We start from the raw sequence: 19,598 nt of genomic DNA, 5'->3' as shown, positions 1-19,598 counted from the left end.
AGGAGCTGGTATTACAGGTGCACGCCACCACACCTGGCTAATTTTTGTATTTTTAGTAGAGATGGGGTTTCACCATGTTGATAAGTCTGGTCTCGAACTCCTGCCCTCAAGTGATCCACCTGCCTTGGCCTCCCAAAGTGCTGGGATTACAGGCGAGAGCCACTGCGCCCAGCCAGCCTATTATTTTTTAATTTTTATTTTGTGTTTTTTGGTATGTACACTTGCTTGCACCCCTTAGTTTATTTTAGTACTTAAAATGTTAATATTTTCAGGATAGCAGAACATTTGAAAATATTTAAGAACATACTTTTTAAAAATGGGAAGTAGTATAGAAGGAATCTTGAATCCTGACTTTGAAAAACAGTTGCTTGTTTCTTTTCCAAATAATGTTTTGTGGATGCTTAGTAAACTTTTTCTAACTTTAGTGTGTTAATAGAGTTAATCTGTACTATTTTTTCTTGTTTTGTTTCGTTTTTAGGAGCTGTTTGAACTTCCAGTAAGTGAAGAATGTTTACTTCTTACTAAGTATATTTGTTTTGATTCTTTAAGAATATTAAGTGCTTTGTGCCTCTTTTGAAATGATATAGGCTATTTATGAGATAGGAATTGTTCGCCAGTTCCCATTTTCTTCTGCTTTGCAACGTATGAGTGTGGTTGCCAGGGTGCTGGGGGATAGGAAAATGGACGCCTACATGAAAGGAGCGCCCGAGGCCATTGCCGGTCTCTGTAAACCTGAAACAGGTAAGGAAATATCTATGCTTTGGGTACAATTCTGGTGTTTGAGTAAACTTGTATTAGCAACTCTAACAGTGAAATTTACTCTTTCTTTTAAAAAGTTCCTGTCGATTTTCAAAACGTTTTGGAAGACTTCACTAAACAGGGCTTCCGTGTGATTGCTCTTGCACACAGAAAATTGGAGTCAAAACTGACATGGCATAAAGTACAGAATATTAGCAGGTGAGGTTGAACGGCTTTCCTAGTTTCGCAGTCATCATCATTTATGGTTATATTAGTCATGCACAGTAATTTGCATGTAATTGAGTATTTATTGAATGTATGAAAAGATATCTAATATAATATTGTTTTAGGTGATTGAAGTAAAAGTACATTTTCCCTACTGCCTGATTTCCTTTCATTCTGGGTTTTTTTTTGAGAGACAGTCTCACCCCGTACCTAGGCTAGAGTGCAGTGGCACTGCAGTCTCGGGTCACTGCAACCTCCGCCTCCCAGGTTCAAGCACAGTGGCACAAGTCTCGGGTCACTGCAACCTCCGCCTCCCCGGTTCAAGCAATTCTTGTGCCTCATCCTCCCAAGTAGCTGGGATTATAGGCGGGTGCCACCACACCTGACTAATTTTTATATTTTTAGTAGTGACGGGGTTTTTGCCATGTTGGCCAGGCTGGCCTCGAGCTCCTGGCCTTAAGTGATCATTCTGTATTGACTGTTTACCTATGTTTCCTTATGTTATTGTAACATCATGTTTTTTCCTTAGAGCTCTTTGAAACTGTTTGCAATTTGTTAATTATTATGTGCCCACTATGTGTCAGGCACATTCCAAGAACAATAAATGTAATTTTATAGAAGTTTATTTTCACCAATTGATCTTCTCACTTTTGCCCAGTGGTTGGATATAACTACTAATTCGATCAGAATATGAGTCATAGTAACCGAGCTCCTCCCACTCCACCTCTTTCCTAATCCCCAGTACTCTCCATGTCCCCCCGTCAAATGACAGTGTCATATTCAAGGATTGTCACTTTGACTGTAACTGATACAGACCTACCTTTGAGGATAGCATTTTTGTTTAGGAATACTTCATGATGTACCTAGCATTTTGTAAGCAGAAAGGAGTGTCACTTGGCTGTCCTGCTAATTCTGCCTATTTGGGGGAGGTGGTGAGGTCTAAGCATGAGTTTAAAAAAAAAAAAATGAAAAACCTCTACCCAAATTATGTGATACATATGCATGTCGGGAACCACAAATGGATATAATATTATATCCTAATTCCTACTAAGGACACATTAGTCTCTTCTTAATTTATAGTTTCACACTAGCAAGGGTAAGACAATGGACGCCTTTGCCGTTTTCCCCCATAAACACTAATTACTGAATTGCCTACAGTTCTTTTTTTTTCTTTTGAGACGGAGTCTCGCTCTGTTGCCCAGGCTGGAGTGCAGTGGCACGATGTCAGTTCACCACAGCCTCTGCCTCCCGGGTTCAAGCGATTCTCCTTCCTCAGCCTCCTAAGTAGCTGGAACTACAGGTGCACAGCACCATGCCTGGCTAATTTTTGTATTTTAGGTAGAGACAGGGTTTCACTATGTTGGCCAGGCTGGTCTCGAACTCCTGACCTTGTGATCTGCCCGCCTTGGCCTCCCAAAGTACTGGGATTACAGGCATGAGCCACTGCACCCGGCTGCCTATAGTTGTTAGGTGTGTCATCTTGAGACATCCTTCCATGACACTGGATAGACTGTTCCTTGTGCTGAGGATACCCTGTCCCTCCTTGTTAACTTTCCTCTCTTTCTCTACTCCCTTTCTTCTTTACCCTTCCACTGAGACCTCTGTGTTTCCATTTTACCTTGTAGGAACAGGTTTTAGCATTTCCCTTATAGCTTAAGCCTTTATATCTTGAATATTGGACTATTCACTAACTAGAGGGTAAGATTTCCATGACCTGTATCATTCATGCGGTATGAGAGAGTTAGGAGACGAGCTGAAGCCAGAAAGTAGGGCCTGAAGGAAAATGGCTTAGTGCTTTTGACACATTGTCTTCACATTGATACACCTTTGGGCTTTGAAATACAATTTCAGGTTTCAAGGCTTTTTCCTGCTGTTACCACCAGCAGTTTCATTTATATTAATTTTCTCAACTATTCTCTAATATCCTTACCACCCATTGTTAGAAATTAGGTGTTTCAAAGATTTTAGATTTCATAGATACATACTTCAAGCAACTTTTATTGGAATTTTGTCAGAAAAATCATTTGGTTGTTCCAAGTCTGGAATTCCAGTCTCTGACCTCAGACCCTCCTCCTTCCCCATTGAGAAAAAAATTTCTATGATATAATTCAGGTAGATTGAGGTGTTTTTTGCTTGTTTTCTTTTTTTGTTTGTTTCTTTTGAGATAGGATCTCTCTTTGTTGCTTAGGCTAGAGTGCAGTGGAACAAACACTTCTCACTGCAGACTTGACCACCTGGGCCTTAAATGATCCTCACTCCTCAAGCCTTCCAAGTAGTGGGACTGCAGGCACATGTCATCATGTCCAGCTAATTGTTTTTTCATTTTTTGTAGAGATGGGGTCTCACTATGCTGCCCAGGCTGGCCTCAAACTCCTAGGTTCAAGCAATCCTCCTATTTCAGCCTCCCAAAGTGGTGGGATTACAGGCATGAGCTACAATGCCTGACCTGAGATTTCTTAAGAACGTAACTATCACTGAACAGACTTCATCTCTTTTATAGTGCTAAAGCACATACTATTTTTGTGTGCACCTCTTTGGTTGCATGTCTGTTTCCCCACCCAAGTGTCTTGAGAGCAGAGATCATCCCTTTTTGTCTTTAACCTCCCAGTGACTAGCATAGCGCCTGGTGCATTCTTGATACTCAGTTATTTAAAGAATAGCATCTTGATAACTATATTAGTAATATTTTCAAAGACCCATCTCTGGGTCCCAAGTAGATCTCATTGTTGGATTGCTAATGGTTCTTGTGTCACATTTTCAGGATGAGTAATTGTTTTATAGAATTGATCTGAGACTTGATAATGAATCCACAAAAACTGTATTGAATGTGCTTGTGGCACAGTTTTTTCTTTTTCACTTAGCATTTAAATTAGGATATGTTGTAGAGGGCAGTAAAGAATAGATTTATGCTTATTTTTGGATACTACACAAGATGAATATACCTTAGTATTAGAATTGTTTAGTGTACAGTGACATACATTTCCAAATGATTATTATATTGAGATACTGAACTCTTGAACACACACGTGGTTTATTCAGCACATAAAATGTTTTCATTTATAGGTATTTTAAACTGCGTTATAACTTACAGACATTTTTAATTGCTTAGATATTTTAAGTTTGTGTACATAAGTTGCTTACTCAGTTGACTAAACCGTTATGTGTTAACACTTCTTTTTATGCAGAGATGCAATTGAGAACAACATGGATTTTATGGGATTAATTATAATGCAGAACAAATTAAAGCAAGAAACCCCTGCAGTACTTGAAGATTTGCATAAAGCCAACATTCGCACCGTCATGGTCACAGGTTAGACTTTATAAAAGAACATGGAAGGAAATGGAGTGTGCCAGAGCTGAAGTTATATTATATTGAGGGATAATCAGTTATAAAGTCATATTATATAGTCTATAGCGGTTTCAACCTAAGTTCTCTTTTAGCTCTGAATATTTTGCCAAGTGCAAGATAAGTTTGTCATATTCTTTTTGAGGTCTAGCGAATCCTATTTATAGAAAGTGTAGTAGAATAGTAAAAGTACACTGTAAAAATTTAAACTTGACTCCTTTTTGTTTTCTCTCTTTATTCATATATTTCTTATAGCACTTATTGTACCTTGTGTTATTTGTAGATTTGTTTTCTGTACTAGAATGTAAGATTCTTGAGGGTTAGGAGTATGTTTTACTCATGTTGGGGTCCTTTGCAACTTTTAGAACTGTCAGCTACATAGAAAATGATTAATAGATATTCGATAGCATGAAATGTTTATATGTAAGATATTGTTTATTACCCTAGCTTGAATTCTAGTGAAATAGCCTACTTTTTTTTTTTCTAGTACATCTAAGGGATTCTCCTGATGTTACTATACCGTTGATAATATTAGATAACTCTTACTCATTAGCTGTGTGAAATTGTGGTAGCTCTGTTTTTTGTTTTTTTTTCTTAGCAGATAATCAGATTTAAGATACTTCATGGCCCTTACGTGTTCAGTAAGACTAATATGGAGAAAGTCTGTATACATTTTTGTGTTTTAGACTCTTGAGATCTAATAACATAATTTTACCATATAACTCAAGGTAACTAAGTCTGTTAGCATTCCAGCCATTCTTAGTTCTTGTGTCTTCTCTGTCAAGACACTTTTCACCTGTTCCTCGTCCTCCTCTTTTATTTATGGCTTTGTGTACCAGAATATGGCTTTGTGTACCAAAGGTCATAGGAAGATATTCTTGGAAATAGTGTGTGGAAATTGAGGAAAGAAATATCTCACTCTTCTGTTTTGGTAGCAGTGGGATCCACAAACCTTTGTCTGCTTCTCCTTAATAAGATCCTGTTCTTGCTGCTCTTCTTTCTTCTCATGACTGAGAAGTTGTCTCTCTTGTTTCTCGTTTACACCTGTTCTTATTACCTGTCTTACCTTTTTGTTTTGTATGATCTTGCTTTTGTCATTCATCATTTTCTATGATATGGTGCTGGTGTTCTTGCACAGACCACTAGTCACTTTGTAAAGTTATTTCGGTAAGTATTTATTGAGCCACCTGATCTGTGTGTAGCACCGTGCCAGGTATTGTGTAGATACGAATAGTGCATGACTGGAAAAGATTGAGAATTATATTTGGCTTTAAAAATTGTGGGTGAGATGTTTTCTTTAGCATATACGTGCTTGCATTATTTGAGGCTTCTTTTGATAAGTATGCTCCAATTTTGTTATTTTTAAACTGTAAGTGGAAGAACCGTACATTATCGTTACTCTGCCAGCCCAGTCATGGAGACTGTAGTAGATTCTCAGCAAGTACGTGTTTGATACGTTCACGTTTCCATTTTAATTTTAATACATTTAAAATATTTTGAAAATTAGGTGACAGTATGTTGACTGCTGTCTCTGTGGCCAGAGATTGTGGAATGATTCTACCTCAGGATAAAGTGATTATTGCTGAAGCATTACCTCCAAAGGATGGGAAAGTTGCCAAAATAAATTGGCATTATGCAGACTCCCTCACGCAGTGCAGTCATCCATCAGCAATTGACCCAGAGGTAAGGTCAAGATCGATTGTCCCTTTTAAAGTTTGTTGATTTAAATTTAGTCTGAAAAAATAAAAAAAGTGGTGCATTAAAACACAGTAAAGCAAAAACTAAATGAAAACAGAAGTCTGGGCTATTTTTTCAGAGATTATGTTTCATTAGGACTGGGACAGACCCAGGAATCTCAATGTTCAAATTTTGATATTTAGCTAAGATGAGAAGCATAGTTTTAAAGTACAAGAATTCCAGATGTTTATCGTATTCTTCAGGTAACTAGTGGTAAATGATGCAGGTGGTCCATCATACTCAGTTCATGCATCGTTTCAAATTGAAGCTGATATTTAATTGAGTTTCTTTTTACTTTGAATAAATGTCAGGCTTTCATCATGTTGTGGAACATATCAAATGAAAATTCAGTTTTAGAACAAATATGTTTAAAATAGAATTGTTTTACTTGGTTTGGTTGCGTAAATATTGTTCCCAATGTCTCATATACACAGGCTATTCCGGTTAAATTGGTCCATGATAGCTTAGAGGATCTTCAAATGACTCGTTATCATTTTGCAATGAATGGAAAATCATTCTCAGTGATACTGGAGCATTTTCAAGACCTTGTTCCTAAGGTAAGTAATTTGGGTGTATGTATGTGCTCACATGAATGCATCTGAACAGTATTTTTAAGAAATTTGTATTATTGTTTCCAGTTGATGTTGCATGGCACCGTGTTTGCCCGTATGGCACCTGATCAGAAGACACAGTTGATAGAAGCATTGCAAAATGTTGAGTAAGTATTGGTGTCTTTTTTGGTTTTGGTTTTTGATGAATGATGGTTTCATTTCAGCATCAGAAAAATAATTTTTATATGTTTCTTATACTAATATTTCATATTTATATATATAATTGTGATATATAAGATAGATGAGAACTTTAAGTGCTGCTTTAAAAGAGTCTCATGTGCTTTTTATTTAGCTAAAGTACAATATCCACAGTTTTTTCTCTATGACTTCATTCTTTCAGGTGCTCAATCTTGATAGAAGTGGCTAATCATTTTAGTAAACAGTTGTTTCAGGTTATTAAGGGATAAATTTTTACTGATAACTTTAAAAGTAGCCATACTAAAGACTGTAGGCACAAGCGCTTTGCTCTAAAGATGAGGAAATTGAGACACCAAAATGATTTGCCGATAATGTGACAGAAATAGGACAATAACCTAGCTCATTTCACTTGTGGTCTGGTGCTGTTCGCAAAGCAGCACACCTGTGTTCATTATAGTGAAAAGATTCGTAGTTCCACTGGGGGAATCTTGGTGTGTTAGCTCTTTATAATACTGTAATAGAAAAGTCTTAATAAGTTAAATGTTTTGTAGTTTAAGAAATTAATTAAAATCTTAACATTGTTTTGTTTCTTAGTTATTTTGTCGGGATGTGTGGTGATGGCGCAAATGATTGTGGTGTAAGTATAGTTTTTGTGATTTACTTTTATAGTTCTTACTCTAGCCTAAATCATATTCACAAAACTTAACCAGTTTTCTTAAAATTATTAGGCTTTGAAGAGGGCACACGGAGGCATTTCCTTATCGGAGCTCGAAGCTTCAGTGGCATCTCCCTTTACCTCTAAGACTCCTAGTATTTCCTGTGTGCCAAACCTTATCAGGTAGTACAAATTAAAATTCTTCTCATCCCTTTTTCTCTGTCTCTGATAATACAGAAGAGAAAATTATCATAAAAAGTAATATGAATTTGTTTAATATTAGCAGATTAGCACATTTGAGCTGTAACTTATTAGGAACAGATTGATTGCTACTCCTCATTTGGTTTAGTTCTTTTGGTGGATAAGCACTTTGTTGTAGCCGTTGAATGTTGATGTTCATCTGTCAAGATAAAATTGTGGTTTGGAAAATGAGTTTAAAATGCTTTTATTCATATGCCGACATTTGATTTCTTTTCACAGGGAAGGCCGTGCTGCTTTAATAACTTCCTTCTGTGTGTTTAAATTCATGGCATTGTACAGCATTATCCAGTACTTCAGTGTTACTCTGCTGTATTCTGTGAGTATTAACATTGTGTGCAGAGATAACACTTAATGTGCACAGTAAATTAAGATGTTGAGTGTATGTGTTTGATTTTGAATGCATCCGTTAGTAATTGTTTCTGTGAGTAGTACCTATAAATTTACCTTCAATTTACTGTAGTTTGAGTAGCAAATTGAAAAAGTTAAAATGAGAAAAGATGTTTCAACAGTGGTTTGTTGAATTTGGAGAATGGTTTGCATTTGGAGAAAAAGTATAAACAGCGATGGCCACAGGTACCCTATCACATTTTATAATCAAAGTGTTCTGACATCCTAAAGGCTCATGGTGACACTATCCCACTTGACCATTTGTAGAAAGTATCAGAAGGGATGGTATTAGATGAAGCTACTAATTTACAGCGTTGAATATTTTGAGTAAATGTTTGTGTTTTCTTTTTGCCAAAAAAACCATGTTGGCCAGGATGGTCTCGATCTCTTGACTTCGTGATCTGTCCGCCTCGGCCTCCCAAAGTGCTGGGATTACAGGTGTGAGCCACCGTGCCCAGCCTATTGAACGAATTTTAAGGAGATGCCTTTTATACTAATATACTAAATCAAATATTTGTAAATATATGTTATATTTAATTTCAGAGACACTGATATTTCAATTTTTAAGCAGGTCCAACTGTCATTTTTAAGTTGTCATTATAGGGAGAATCCAAACTATTAATAAAACCTGGGGACGCTATAAAAATAATTCCCAAAAACTAATAATGTTTTTAAAATTACTTCTGTAGATCTTAAGTAACCTAGGAGACTTCCAGTTTCTCTTCATTGATCTGGCAATCATTTTGGTAGTGGTATTTACAAGTGAGTATTTTGCTTTGTTATTGATTTTTAAAGTGTATGAAATTCTGATGTGACTTATTAAATTTTTGTAAATTTACATCAACAATTGTAACATAGCTCACACCTCTCCAGATTCCTTGTAAATATGTTATTTTATTACCAGTTGTTTATATCTTGCGCCAATTTTTTAATTGTTCTGTCTCTATTGTTTTTTTCCCTGAAATATTTGAAAATAAGTTTTGAGTCATTATGCTCTTTTGCCTCTGACAATTTTAGTGTATATTTTCTAAAAGCAAAACCATTCTTTTATATAACTAAATACAGTTGTAAAGATCAGGAAATTTAACATTGATATAATATCTGGTGCAAAACCTATATTCAGGTTTTGTCATTTGTGTCAACAGTGTCCTTTATGCCTATTTTCCCGTAGTCCCCTAGATTAGAACAAAAAATATCTCCAGACATTGCCAGATGCTCCCTTGGGGTGCAAAATCCTCCAGTTGAGAACCACTTATCTTTAGTAGATGATAAAACTAGTGAAAGTTTGATGAGGAGCAGGATTTTCACAGTCTCAAAGTATCTTTTCACAAGGTGCTAGTTACAAAGGGAAAAACAGAAATTTCTTTTTTTCTTTTTTCTTTTTTTTTTTTTTTTTGAGACAGAGCCTGTCTCTGTCACCCAGGCTGGAGTGCAGTGGCACGATCTCAGCTCACTGCAATCTCCGCCTCCCGAGTTCAAGCGATTCTCCTGCCTCAGCCTCCTGAGTAGCTGGGATTACAGGTGTGCACCATCATGCCCGGCTAATTTTTATATTTTTAGTAGAATCGGGGTTTCACCATGTTGGCCAGGCCAGTCTCTAACTCCTGACCTCAAGTGGTCCGCCCGCCTCGGCCTCCCAAATTGCTGGGATTACAGGCGTGAGCCACTGTGCCCAGCTGAAAAATAGGAACTTTATAGTGGAAAACTTGTGTATACCACCTTAATAAGTAATGAAAGCCTTTTTGAAAAATGTTTCTGCTATGTTTATATTGCTTCAAACATTGTGAATATCGTAAGAGGAAGAAGTATGTATTATTTTAACTGTAGTTTTGCAATTAAAGATTCAGAATATAATGGCCTCTTAAATATATGAGATGATTAACTTTATAGTTATTGTGTTTATATTTAGTTTTACTATTTTTTTAATTTAAATTTATTTATTTATTTATTTATTTATTTATTGTAGAGATGGGGTTCCACTATGTTGCCCATGCTGGTCTCAAACTTCTGGGCTCAAGTGATTCTCCCACTGTGGCCTCCCAAATTGCTGGGATTCCAAGCATGAGCCACCGTGCCTGGCCTAGTTTTATTTGTTAATATTACTGCTGAATTTCAATAGAAATGTAAAAATTATTCCTGAGGCATTTTTCAAAAAGCCTACACTGTTTACTTTTACAGATTATTTAAATATGTACGATATGTAGCTTGGTTTTTGAAGATTTTTTGTATTAAAGAATTGTTAGGCAAAAACAAATTTTTAAAGTTCCTAAATGAATCTAGTTATGCCTTATATAGTGATAGATTAATGTAGATACAAATGTTTCCTCTTTTTCTTTTCAATATAGTGAGTTTAAATCCTGCCTGGAAAGAACTTGTGGCACAAAGACCACCTTCGGGTCTTATATCTGGAGCCCTTCTCTTCTCCGTTTTGTCTCAGATTATCATCTGCATTGGATTTCAATCTTTGGGTTTTTTTTGGGTCAAACAGCAACCTTGGTATGAAGTGTGGCATCCAAAATCAGAGTAAGTTGGTCAATCTATGTAAAAATCTATATGAAATATGTGCAACATATATGATATAAAAATGAGTTTAGAAGTTAATATAAAAGTTTGTGCCAGGTGCGGTGGCTCACACCTGTAGTCCTAGTACTTTGGGGAGGCCGAGGCAGGTAGATCACTTGAGACCAGGAGTTTGATGACTTGAGACCAGGAGTTCGAGACCAGCCTGGTTAACATGGTGAAACCCCGTCTCTACTAAAAATACAAAAATTAGCCGGGCGTGGCAGCGCCTTTCTGTAATCCCGGCAACTTGGGAGGCTTGAGGCAGGAGAATCACTTGAACCTGGGAGGCAGAGGTTGCAGTGAGCCAAGAGATTGTTTTTTGAGACAAAGTTTGCATGCAGGCTGCTTTAAACACTTACATAATTTGGCCTGTATTTGCCTGTATATCACGGTCACGCCTGTCTTTGGGAAGATGTTCAGGCAAAATCCTAATAATCCTACCAAAATGGGGATCTTAGATCAGTTTCTTAATTTGCTACTGAGCCTTACTTATCTGTAAAATAAGAAAGGTGGAATTAATCTCTGGGGCCTCTTCTAAACCCAGAGTGTTGTGTATTTCTAAGCTTTCTTCCCCCAGTTTAGGAAATGGCATTTTAAAACTTAAGGGGAAAAATAAATTAGGTGCATTTGCTATTCGTAGAGTGTAGAGTGCTCTACGGATCACAAATTATAACATCATTTTAATTAATTAAACGTGTTAATTTTGTAGAATTAAATTTTCAGATGTAAACATTTATTTCTAGTTTGCTTGACTGAGGGATATTATCTTTAAAATTTTTAGAAGATTGTAGGAGATTTAACCTTTTTTTATATGTGCATAGAAACACTGCACATGAAAAAAAAAAGGTGGAATTTTCTTGAGAATCTTTCCTTAGTTCACTTGCAGCATAGTCTGTTAATCACATTTCGTGAGCGCTTACCTGTGTCTATAATTCATGCTTTAGTAATGATTGTTGGGGACTTCTCATCGTTAGTTGTTTCTGTGCCTGATGGTCCTGCCTACCTGAAAGTAGAAATGAGGGACAGCCATAGCTGGAGAATATTGAGGGACATCTCAGCACCGGGGACTTGCTAGGCATTTGCACGAGTCAACTTGTGATGTAGGTACCAACATTTACCAGCGAGGAGGTAGGCTCAGAGAGAGTGAATAATATTTCCTCAGTTAGCACTGAAAAGTGATAGTGCTTGGGTCAAGCCCATTGTCTCTGTTTTCACTCTGCTAAAATTACTCCCAAAATTAAAAAAACTGAGGGGGGCTTATTAAATATTTCCCACTTGATTCTAATTTTTTAAGTGATTGAGATGCCGGACTGAAGAGAAAACCCTTCATACTCTTGTACCTGTTTTATATATCTTATATTGATATTTTGCTGTAAATATCATATTTCTATTTGTTATGATAGTGATTCAGGGCAATTAAGGTAAGATTGGTTTCTTTTGGGAAATGAGTATTATGTTTACTAATGCAGACATTTTTTGCATGTGTTCTAGTGCTTGTAATACAACAGGAAGCGGGTTTTGGAATTCTTCACACGTAGACAATGAAACCGAACTTGATGAACATAATATACAAAATTATGAAAATACCACAGTGTTTTTTATTTCCAGTTTTCAGTACCTCATAGTGGCAATTGCCTTTTCAAAAGGAAAACCCTTCAGGCAACCTTGCTACAAAAATTGTAAGTTTGGCATTTATTGTGATTTCCACCCTGCTTGCCCCTTTAAAACTAATGTAGAAGAGAATAATTATAACTGCCTTTGCCACAGTAAACCAGATCTTCACAGATAGAACCAACTTAGTGATTTAGATGTTTACCGTTTTGTTTTACTTTCATTGGTAGTTGCCACCCTAAATTTAAAGTTCAAGCCACCAGTGTTAAACACTGTTGTTGTTCACATCATAGTGCCTCTGGCTGCAGCTTTTATCTCTGCAACCCATTGCGGAGGGAGTTAGGATTGGAAGCAGAGACAGAGGTTCCTCAGCCCACTGCTGGGTGAGTTAGGATCGGGGGCGGAGACGGAGGTTCCTCAGCCCACTGCGGAGGGAGTTAGGATTGGAAGCGGAGACAGAGGTTCCTCAGTTGGAACAGTAGGTATTATACTTTCCTCCCGGGCGGTCTGCGCAGCATCGGCCATCTTCTTCATTTCCGACGCTGGTGTGGCCTGTGTTCACCTCTGGGATTCTTCATTTCTAGTATCTTTGCATGCTATTGCAGAAAGGGCCGGTATACTGAATGGAGGCCTGTGCCCTTGTGGACTTGTCTATGGCAATAGAATATACCATTTGGATTGATCAAAATTAGAGTTTATGGAAAAAATCAGTTACCACATATAAATTGCCAGTTAAAAAAAATTGAGAATACACTAATATATGGAACAACTTTTAGACTTCTGCAGTATCTTGGAGCAAATAGCAATTATTCTTTTGCTGTAGTTATGACTAGGTGGCAGTGTTCTAGTTGGCAAGATGCCAGGTCACAGGTATCGGTATGTCATAGGAATCACAACTATTAGTGTCTCTGTCTCATGTTAGCATTTATAAGGCATTTTCTCATACATTATCTTATTTGTCACTTCTATCCTGTTGGTTTGTAGGGCAAGTTTTATTACTTTATATTTTGTACAGGTAAGATTATAATCTGATCTTACTGGTAATTTTTCCTTTTTTTGCCCCCTTTTTGGAACTGATGTTTCTTATTTTAAAAATAACTATATTATTACTTATTTATTGTTATATATTGCTATATAACTATACTAATAACTGTGTTACTAAGAACTTTAAAAAATCACTATTATTTTAAAAATAACTATATTATTTATTAGTTGTATATTGCTGTATAACCATACTAATAACTATGTTACTAAGAACTGTATTAGAACCATGCTACGGGATGAAAAACCTTCCATAGAAGGTTTGCCACGGTATTTCTAAAAGGATTTTTTACTACAGATAACTTATTATAAGGTGAATTTAATCATTATCGTTGGTATACATTTTATTCAACATTTTTAAATTTCAAGGAAATATTGAACACATGTAAGGGTAGCTAAAAACATCTATGAAAAAACATTGCTTTTTTTTTTTAATTTGAAGAAAACTGGTATTCAGACTGGTTTGCAAGCAAGACAGCTCTATCAAGAAAGTTAATTTTAGAGATCTACCCGATCCACACTGTTAGAATTAAAAAAGAGAAAGGGAGAATATTAGTTGCCTGTTTCTAAAGATGCATCTTCTATATGTTTGGAAAACTTTTTAAAAAAGTTTTAAGAAATTTTGTTTTCTCGTTTAATTTCCAATTGACTAGAATAGATAATAAACACTATTTTTGGCCACTGGATGATTTAAAAATGTACTAAGATTGTATTTAGCAGAAATATAACCATAAAACTCGATGGCCGTTACTATTAGCAGCTTGTGTACTTCTCTCAGTGAGTAAACAGAAGCACTTGCTGTTGTAAAGCATGCCTTCTGAAAAGTACGGAAGGAGCAGTGCAGTGGATGCAGGCATTCTGCTAGTTTTCACCTCTTGTCTGTTTGTCACGGGAGTCCATGCAGGGTCCTTTGCTAGGACCTGCCAGTTGTTGCTCTCTATAAATGGTGTGTAATATATTAAAAGTATTTTGAAGTTATTATTTTTAAGAATTAATCTCAGCCTTAGGCGTTTAAGGAATTCTCTTTAGAGTTTTTTGCTTTCCTGTACTGGTTCACTTTTAATCTAAATTAAACTTAACTTCAGTCTGTGTGGTTACCTATTTTCAACTTGAGCTTCACAGTTACATTTTCTCATTCAGCTGCCTTCATTTCAAGGGTCATGATATGCACTTAATTCTTAACACTCTCCTTTAACTAGACGTGATTTCTTGGGATTTGGCTTCAATTTTTAATGCAGTTTCTTGTTGGATCATTCCTACAGTTTATTGCTTGTGCTATCTAATCCCTTTGTCTGTGAAGGCGTTACTACTGAATTGCCAGGGTCTTTCCTATTCAGGGCCTATGTATCTTTTTCCTATTCATCTAGCATGCCTAAATTGGTTGAAGCCATTCAGATACCTAGAGGCCCTACAGAATAAGGTGACCTTTTAAAGACATAACTGGATAAGGGGAGAGGGATAGGAATAAAAAGGCTTAGGATTTGTGGCTGTAGGTTAGTTAGTACTAGTTATTGTTTGGGGAAGGAACAAAGAGATATATATTGGGGTAAATATTGTATGTGTGTCTACCTTATTTCGGAGTCACTAAGGAGAATATGAAGGAAATCCTTTCTGGTACCTTATTTTGATACCATAGTCCATCGGTGGCATCTGGTATCATGAACAGCACATCGTATGTTGCCACAAGCTGAAAAATATTTCATAATAACTTCAATTTACATGTTGCTATATACTTTGAATACTTAAAAATCTATTATTTCCTACAGAATCCTTATCATATCCCCATTTTATAGATAAAATAATTTGACTGTAAATGACTTGTTTAGATTCACATAGCTTTGTGGAAGAATCAATCTAAAACAATCTAAATCTTAAGGAACACCCTTGACCCTGGCCTGCAGTCACCAGTGACACACAGTTTGTTTTGATAGCTGTCTTCTGGTGAAGAATGTTTACACTTTAGTACAATTACTAAGCCATTGCTTATAATGCTAGGAGAATCTAGGAGCTGAGAGCATAGTCTACAAGAAATTCATACCTCTGTAAAGTGAATACCTAATTCTTCTATTCTTGGTTGAAATCCTTACTGATTTTAAAATTTGGTATGGTTGTATGTCTGCCAGCCATCCTTCTCTCCCCTTGTCACTTAGTGTCTTTTTTGAATAGTGCCTTTTTTTTTTTTCCTCCAGGCTAAACAAAGATAGATTCAGTTACTTATTTTCTCTTTCACGTGGAAATCTTGGCAGATTTTTAGAGGTGGGATCCAAGAGGTGGCTCTGGGAGAGACATGAAAATTTGAGAAACAAACATTGTTTAGGTAGATGTAAAGAAGCTTCTGTGCTTGAGTAAATTTTTTTTTTTTTTTTTTTGCCAATGACACACATGTCAAGAACCAGGTCGCAAATCTGTTTTTGCTGTGGTTTGAAAAATGCAATCAGATTTGAAAAACATGCAATATGGCTTATTACTTCATTGAATTTCTTTTTTAGTTTCCGTGTTTCTCTCTGCCGTTTATGTTCTGACCATTGCTTTTTGTCCTTTTTCTGATTTTGTCTTTTTTCTTTTCTGTTTTTATATACTTCCAACCACCACTTTCCAAACACTTTTTCCTTATCTGACCATAACTACTTAAATGACCATAGAACTTACATGATACTTTAGTTGCTGCATTTGTGAAACAGGATGTCACATTTCCTATTTACAATTTAGTAGAATTACTTTTTACCCAATATGAGTCCCACTTTTTTTTTTTTTTTTTTGAGATGGAGTCTCGCTCTGTCACCCAGGCTAGAGTGGAGTGGCGTGATCTCTGTTCACTGCCAGCTCCACCTCCCGTGTTCACACCATTTTCCTGCCTCAGCCTCCCGAGAAGCTGGGACTACAGGCACCCGCCACCACGCCTGGCTAATTTTTTGTGTTTTTAGTAGAGACAGGGTTTCACTGTGTTAGCCAGGATGGTCTCATTATCCTGACCTCGTGATCCGCCCTCCTCGGCCTCCCAAAGTGCTGGGATTACAGGCATGAGCCACCGTGCCCAGCCCCACATTTTTTTTAATCCTTTTGGTCAGTGGCTCATAGTAAAAAATGTGTCTCCACTTTTGGTATAAGTGTTAGTGTAAGTTTCAGCCTAAGCTACTAAAACTATATATATATACACCCCTACACACTGGTATATATAAACATAAAAATAATAAATATATAGTATAGTTTCTGTAGAATGATATTTACCTGTAGTTTTGAATTGATATTAACAAAGTTTATATTTACAAATAACGTCCACGTTTAAAAATGGCACTGAGACCCTTCATTTACAGTCAGTAAAAAGTAACTTCTTTACCCAGTCTGGAGGCTTCATGATAAAGTTTTTGTATGTGGTCTTAGTAAAGTTTGAGTTTGAAGTGGAGTTCAAAGAGGAAGTTGTAAATAAATGTCCAGATCAAAGGAAAAGGGGAGGAAAGTTTGGGCTATCAATATATTAGAAAATTTTGGAGCCACTTTTATGGCTTATTATTATACAAGTATATGCTTATATACATGTGTGTATATGTGTAGATGGACACACTTAAGAAAATGGCCATGAGCAAGCAGTTTGGTTTTTGAGTTAGGAAAGTGAGACAAAGTACTGCTGGGTGGATTTGCCATTCCCAGCTCCCATAGCAAGCCATAAGGTCAGCCCACTTTGAAAAATAGTAGATCAACTCAGTCTCTTGGCTTTTGGCTAAGATTTTCTGTGAAAACATTTTCACAGTGTAAATCAGTGAAAAAATGGGATTCACTTACTAGAAATACATTTACATTTAGGTTAGAATGCCTCTATTTAGGATTAAGACATACCCAATACTGAAAATAAGTGTTATTCAGCATTTTTACAGTCAATAGTAATTGTCATTGAATACAAGTTTTAAATGATAATCTCATTTTGCCACACATAGTTTAGTCTCTTATTTGTGCATTATATATTGGCTTTATTATCTTACAAAGTAGCTATCCATTTGGGCGACATATAAATGTCTGTGAAGGTCTGAGTCTTATTTTTTTAAGTGCTGATTATTTTCTGAAGGACTTTCACGGTTAAAGCTAATGGAGTTTAAACATAACATCACGTTGTGTATGTGAATCTTTTGGGTGCCCCGAACAATGTCTCATACTCCAGGAGATAACAGAGCACATACTTTATTCCATCAACTGAAGTGGAAGTATTCAAAACCAAATTTACAAATGACAGTATACCAGCTGTTATTGGATGCCTTTTTATATAAAGGAATTTCCTAATTTACTTGTTTTACTTTTGCTGTCTTTTCCAGATTTTTTTGTTTTTTCTGTGATTTTTTTATATATTTTTATATTATTCATCATGCTGTATCCAGTTGCCTCTGTTGACCAGGTTCTTCAGGTAAGACTTAAGCACATCATTTGTTAGGGGAAAAAGACTAACCTGTATACATTTCTTTTTTTCCAGGATCTCTTCTTTTTATGTATTCTAAGATGCTGTTATATTAACCCAAAGATACTCTACAGAGAATAAAGAACCTAATGAAAATAGCAGCTTTTCTTAGCTATACCTGTTTAATCTCTGCTTCTGGTGCCGTTTTCATTTGTCTGCAAACAAATTAAATAGCCCTTGGTCTTTAAAAACATAAAAAAACGTTGATCCTGGTACCTGTTACTCCTCTCTTCTCTACCAGTCTACTTCTTGAGTAGTCTACACATGCTCCCTTTTGTGTTTTGGCCATTTAGTTCTTCAATTCTTTTCATTAAAAACTTTCTGAGTAGTGAAATACTTGTTTTTCATACAAAAGAATATGCACACATATTTAAGTTGTTAGCCATAATTAAAAAATAGTAAAGAGATAACACCCTGAGTGTATCATCCAACCTGAAAAAATGAACATTACCTGAGCACAAGTCAGTGACAAAAGAAAACAAAAAAAGGTAACGTTACCAATCAATAAGGCACTCTCGTGTACCTGTTTTGATGATTTTCCCTGTCATTCCCTGTTTTCATTATATACTTACCATATATGTTTGCAGTCATAAAAGATAGTTTTGTGTGCTCTTGAACTTCATGAAAATGTTATCTTGTTCCCTTTTTTCTGTGACTTGCATTCTCCCATCAACATTGTTTGTTGATACATGTATTTTATTTTCACTGCTGTATAGTATACAATTGTAGGAATATATTAAATTCATTTCTCCATCCTCTGTTGGTAAATAATTACTGAACATATTGCTGCTATGAACATATTTTTACATGTCTTTCAGTGTATGGGGGTAAGTAATAGTGTATGAAAGAGTGGAGTAGGAGTGGTTTATCCCAGGTACAAGCAGTGAGAGAGTGGTGCGATGCTGTAGAGAATTTGCAAACAGTGATTAAGCCCAGTAGAAGTCCATCTGCTTTTTAAATATTGCAATGTGCTGGTAATTCCAGACACTTCCAGTGATAATATACTCCTTCCACTACTACCCTTGGCAAACCACTAGGGACAAAAGTTTCCTCTGGTGTATTTTGGTATCATGATGAGCATGTACTCTTCAGCTACCACGTGCCAAGTTGTTTTCCAAAGTGATTGTATCAATCATCCATCAGTGTTTGACATCCTGTTGTTTCACATCATTGCCAACACTTGGTCTTGTCCAGTGGGTGTAAAATGTTATATCATGATGGTTTTACTTTGCTCATTAACTTTACTAATGGAGTTGAGCATTTTTTCATATGTTTAATGGCCATTTTTATTTTCTCTGTGAACTGCCTATTCATGCCTTTGGTCAATTTTTTCTATTAGGATGTTGTCTTTTTTTTAAAACTTTGTTTTCAGAGTTCTTAATGTATTATATTTGAATGTATAGTGATAAATATCTTCTCCCAGTTTGTGGCTTGTCTTTTTACTTTGTTTATAATATCCCTCTTTAGAAAACAAACTTATAGTCTGACAAGGCAAATTTATTAATTTCTTTCTTTATTTGTTCCTCGTGTCTCAGTTTGGCGGACTTGTCCATCTCAAAGTTATAAAGATACTCTCACATTTAGTCTTTAATCCATCTGGAATTAATTTTATGTATAGCTTTTGAATAGGGATCAAATTTCTTTTTCTTTTTTTCTCTTACGCATACCCATTTGTTTCAGCAATTGCTTATTGAAGTTTGTCTTTGCCACTGATATTCAGTGATACCTTTGTTTTATATCAGTTTCCTTCCTTCCTTCCTTCATTCCTTCTTTCCTTCCTCCCCCGCCTCCTCTCTCCTCCCTCCCTCCCTCCCTCCCTCCCTCCCTCCCTCCCTTCCTTCC

At 36.2% G+C, this 19,598-nt stretch overlaps 1 protein-coding gene across 6 annotated transcripts in view; it reads left to right on the top strand.

The window, feature by feature from the left end:
• The window catches only part of ATP13A3 (ATPase 13A3), an 84,811-nt gene that overhangs the window by 49,973 nt on the left and 15,240 nt on the right, over positions 1 to 19,598 (top strand). For all 6 annotated transcript variants that reach the window (XM_055382690.2, XM_055382692.2, XM_063704472.1 and 3 more), the window contains 14 exons: positions 479 to 496; positions 588 to 741; positions 837 to 957; positions 4,149 to 4,273; positions 5,817 to 5,992; positions 6,481 to 6,603; positions 6,685 to 6,764; positions 7,390 to 7,432; positions 7,524 to 7,633; positions 7,931 to 8,027; positions 8,788 to 8,860; positions 10,444 to 10,621; positions 12,152 to 12,339; positions 17,617 to 17,705. In XM_055382690.2, the coding sequence (XP_055238665.1) occupies positions 479 to 496; positions 588 to 741; positions 837 to 957; positions 4,149 to 4,273; positions 5,817 to 5,992; positions 6,481 to 6,603; positions 6,685 to 6,764; positions 7,390 to 7,432; positions 7,524 to 7,633; positions 7,931 to 8,027; positions 8,788 to 8,860; positions 10,444 to 10,621; positions 12,152 to 12,339; positions 17,617 to 17,705 (1,575 nt within the window). The remainder of the gene's footprint in view (positions 1 to 478; positions 497 to 587; positions 742 to 836; positions 958 to 4,148; positions 4,274 to 5,816; positions 5,993 to 6,480; positions 6,604 to 6,684; positions 6,765 to 7,389; positions 7,433 to 7,523; positions 7,634 to 7,930; positions 8,028 to 8,787; positions 8,861 to 10,443; positions 10,622 to 12,151; positions 12,340 to 17,616; positions 17,706 to 19,598) is intronic.

Source organism: Gorilla gorilla, chromosome 2 (assembly GCF_029281585.2).
Source record: "Gorilla gorilla gorilla isolate KB3781 chromosome 2, NHGRI_mGorGor1-v2.1_pri, whole genome shotgun sequence".
NCBI lineage: Eukaryota > Metazoa > Chordata > Mammalia > Primates > Hominidae > Gorilla > Gorilla gorilla.
Note: the sequence above shows the minus strand (reverse complement) of the source record. Positions and strands in the feature narration are given on the sequence as shown.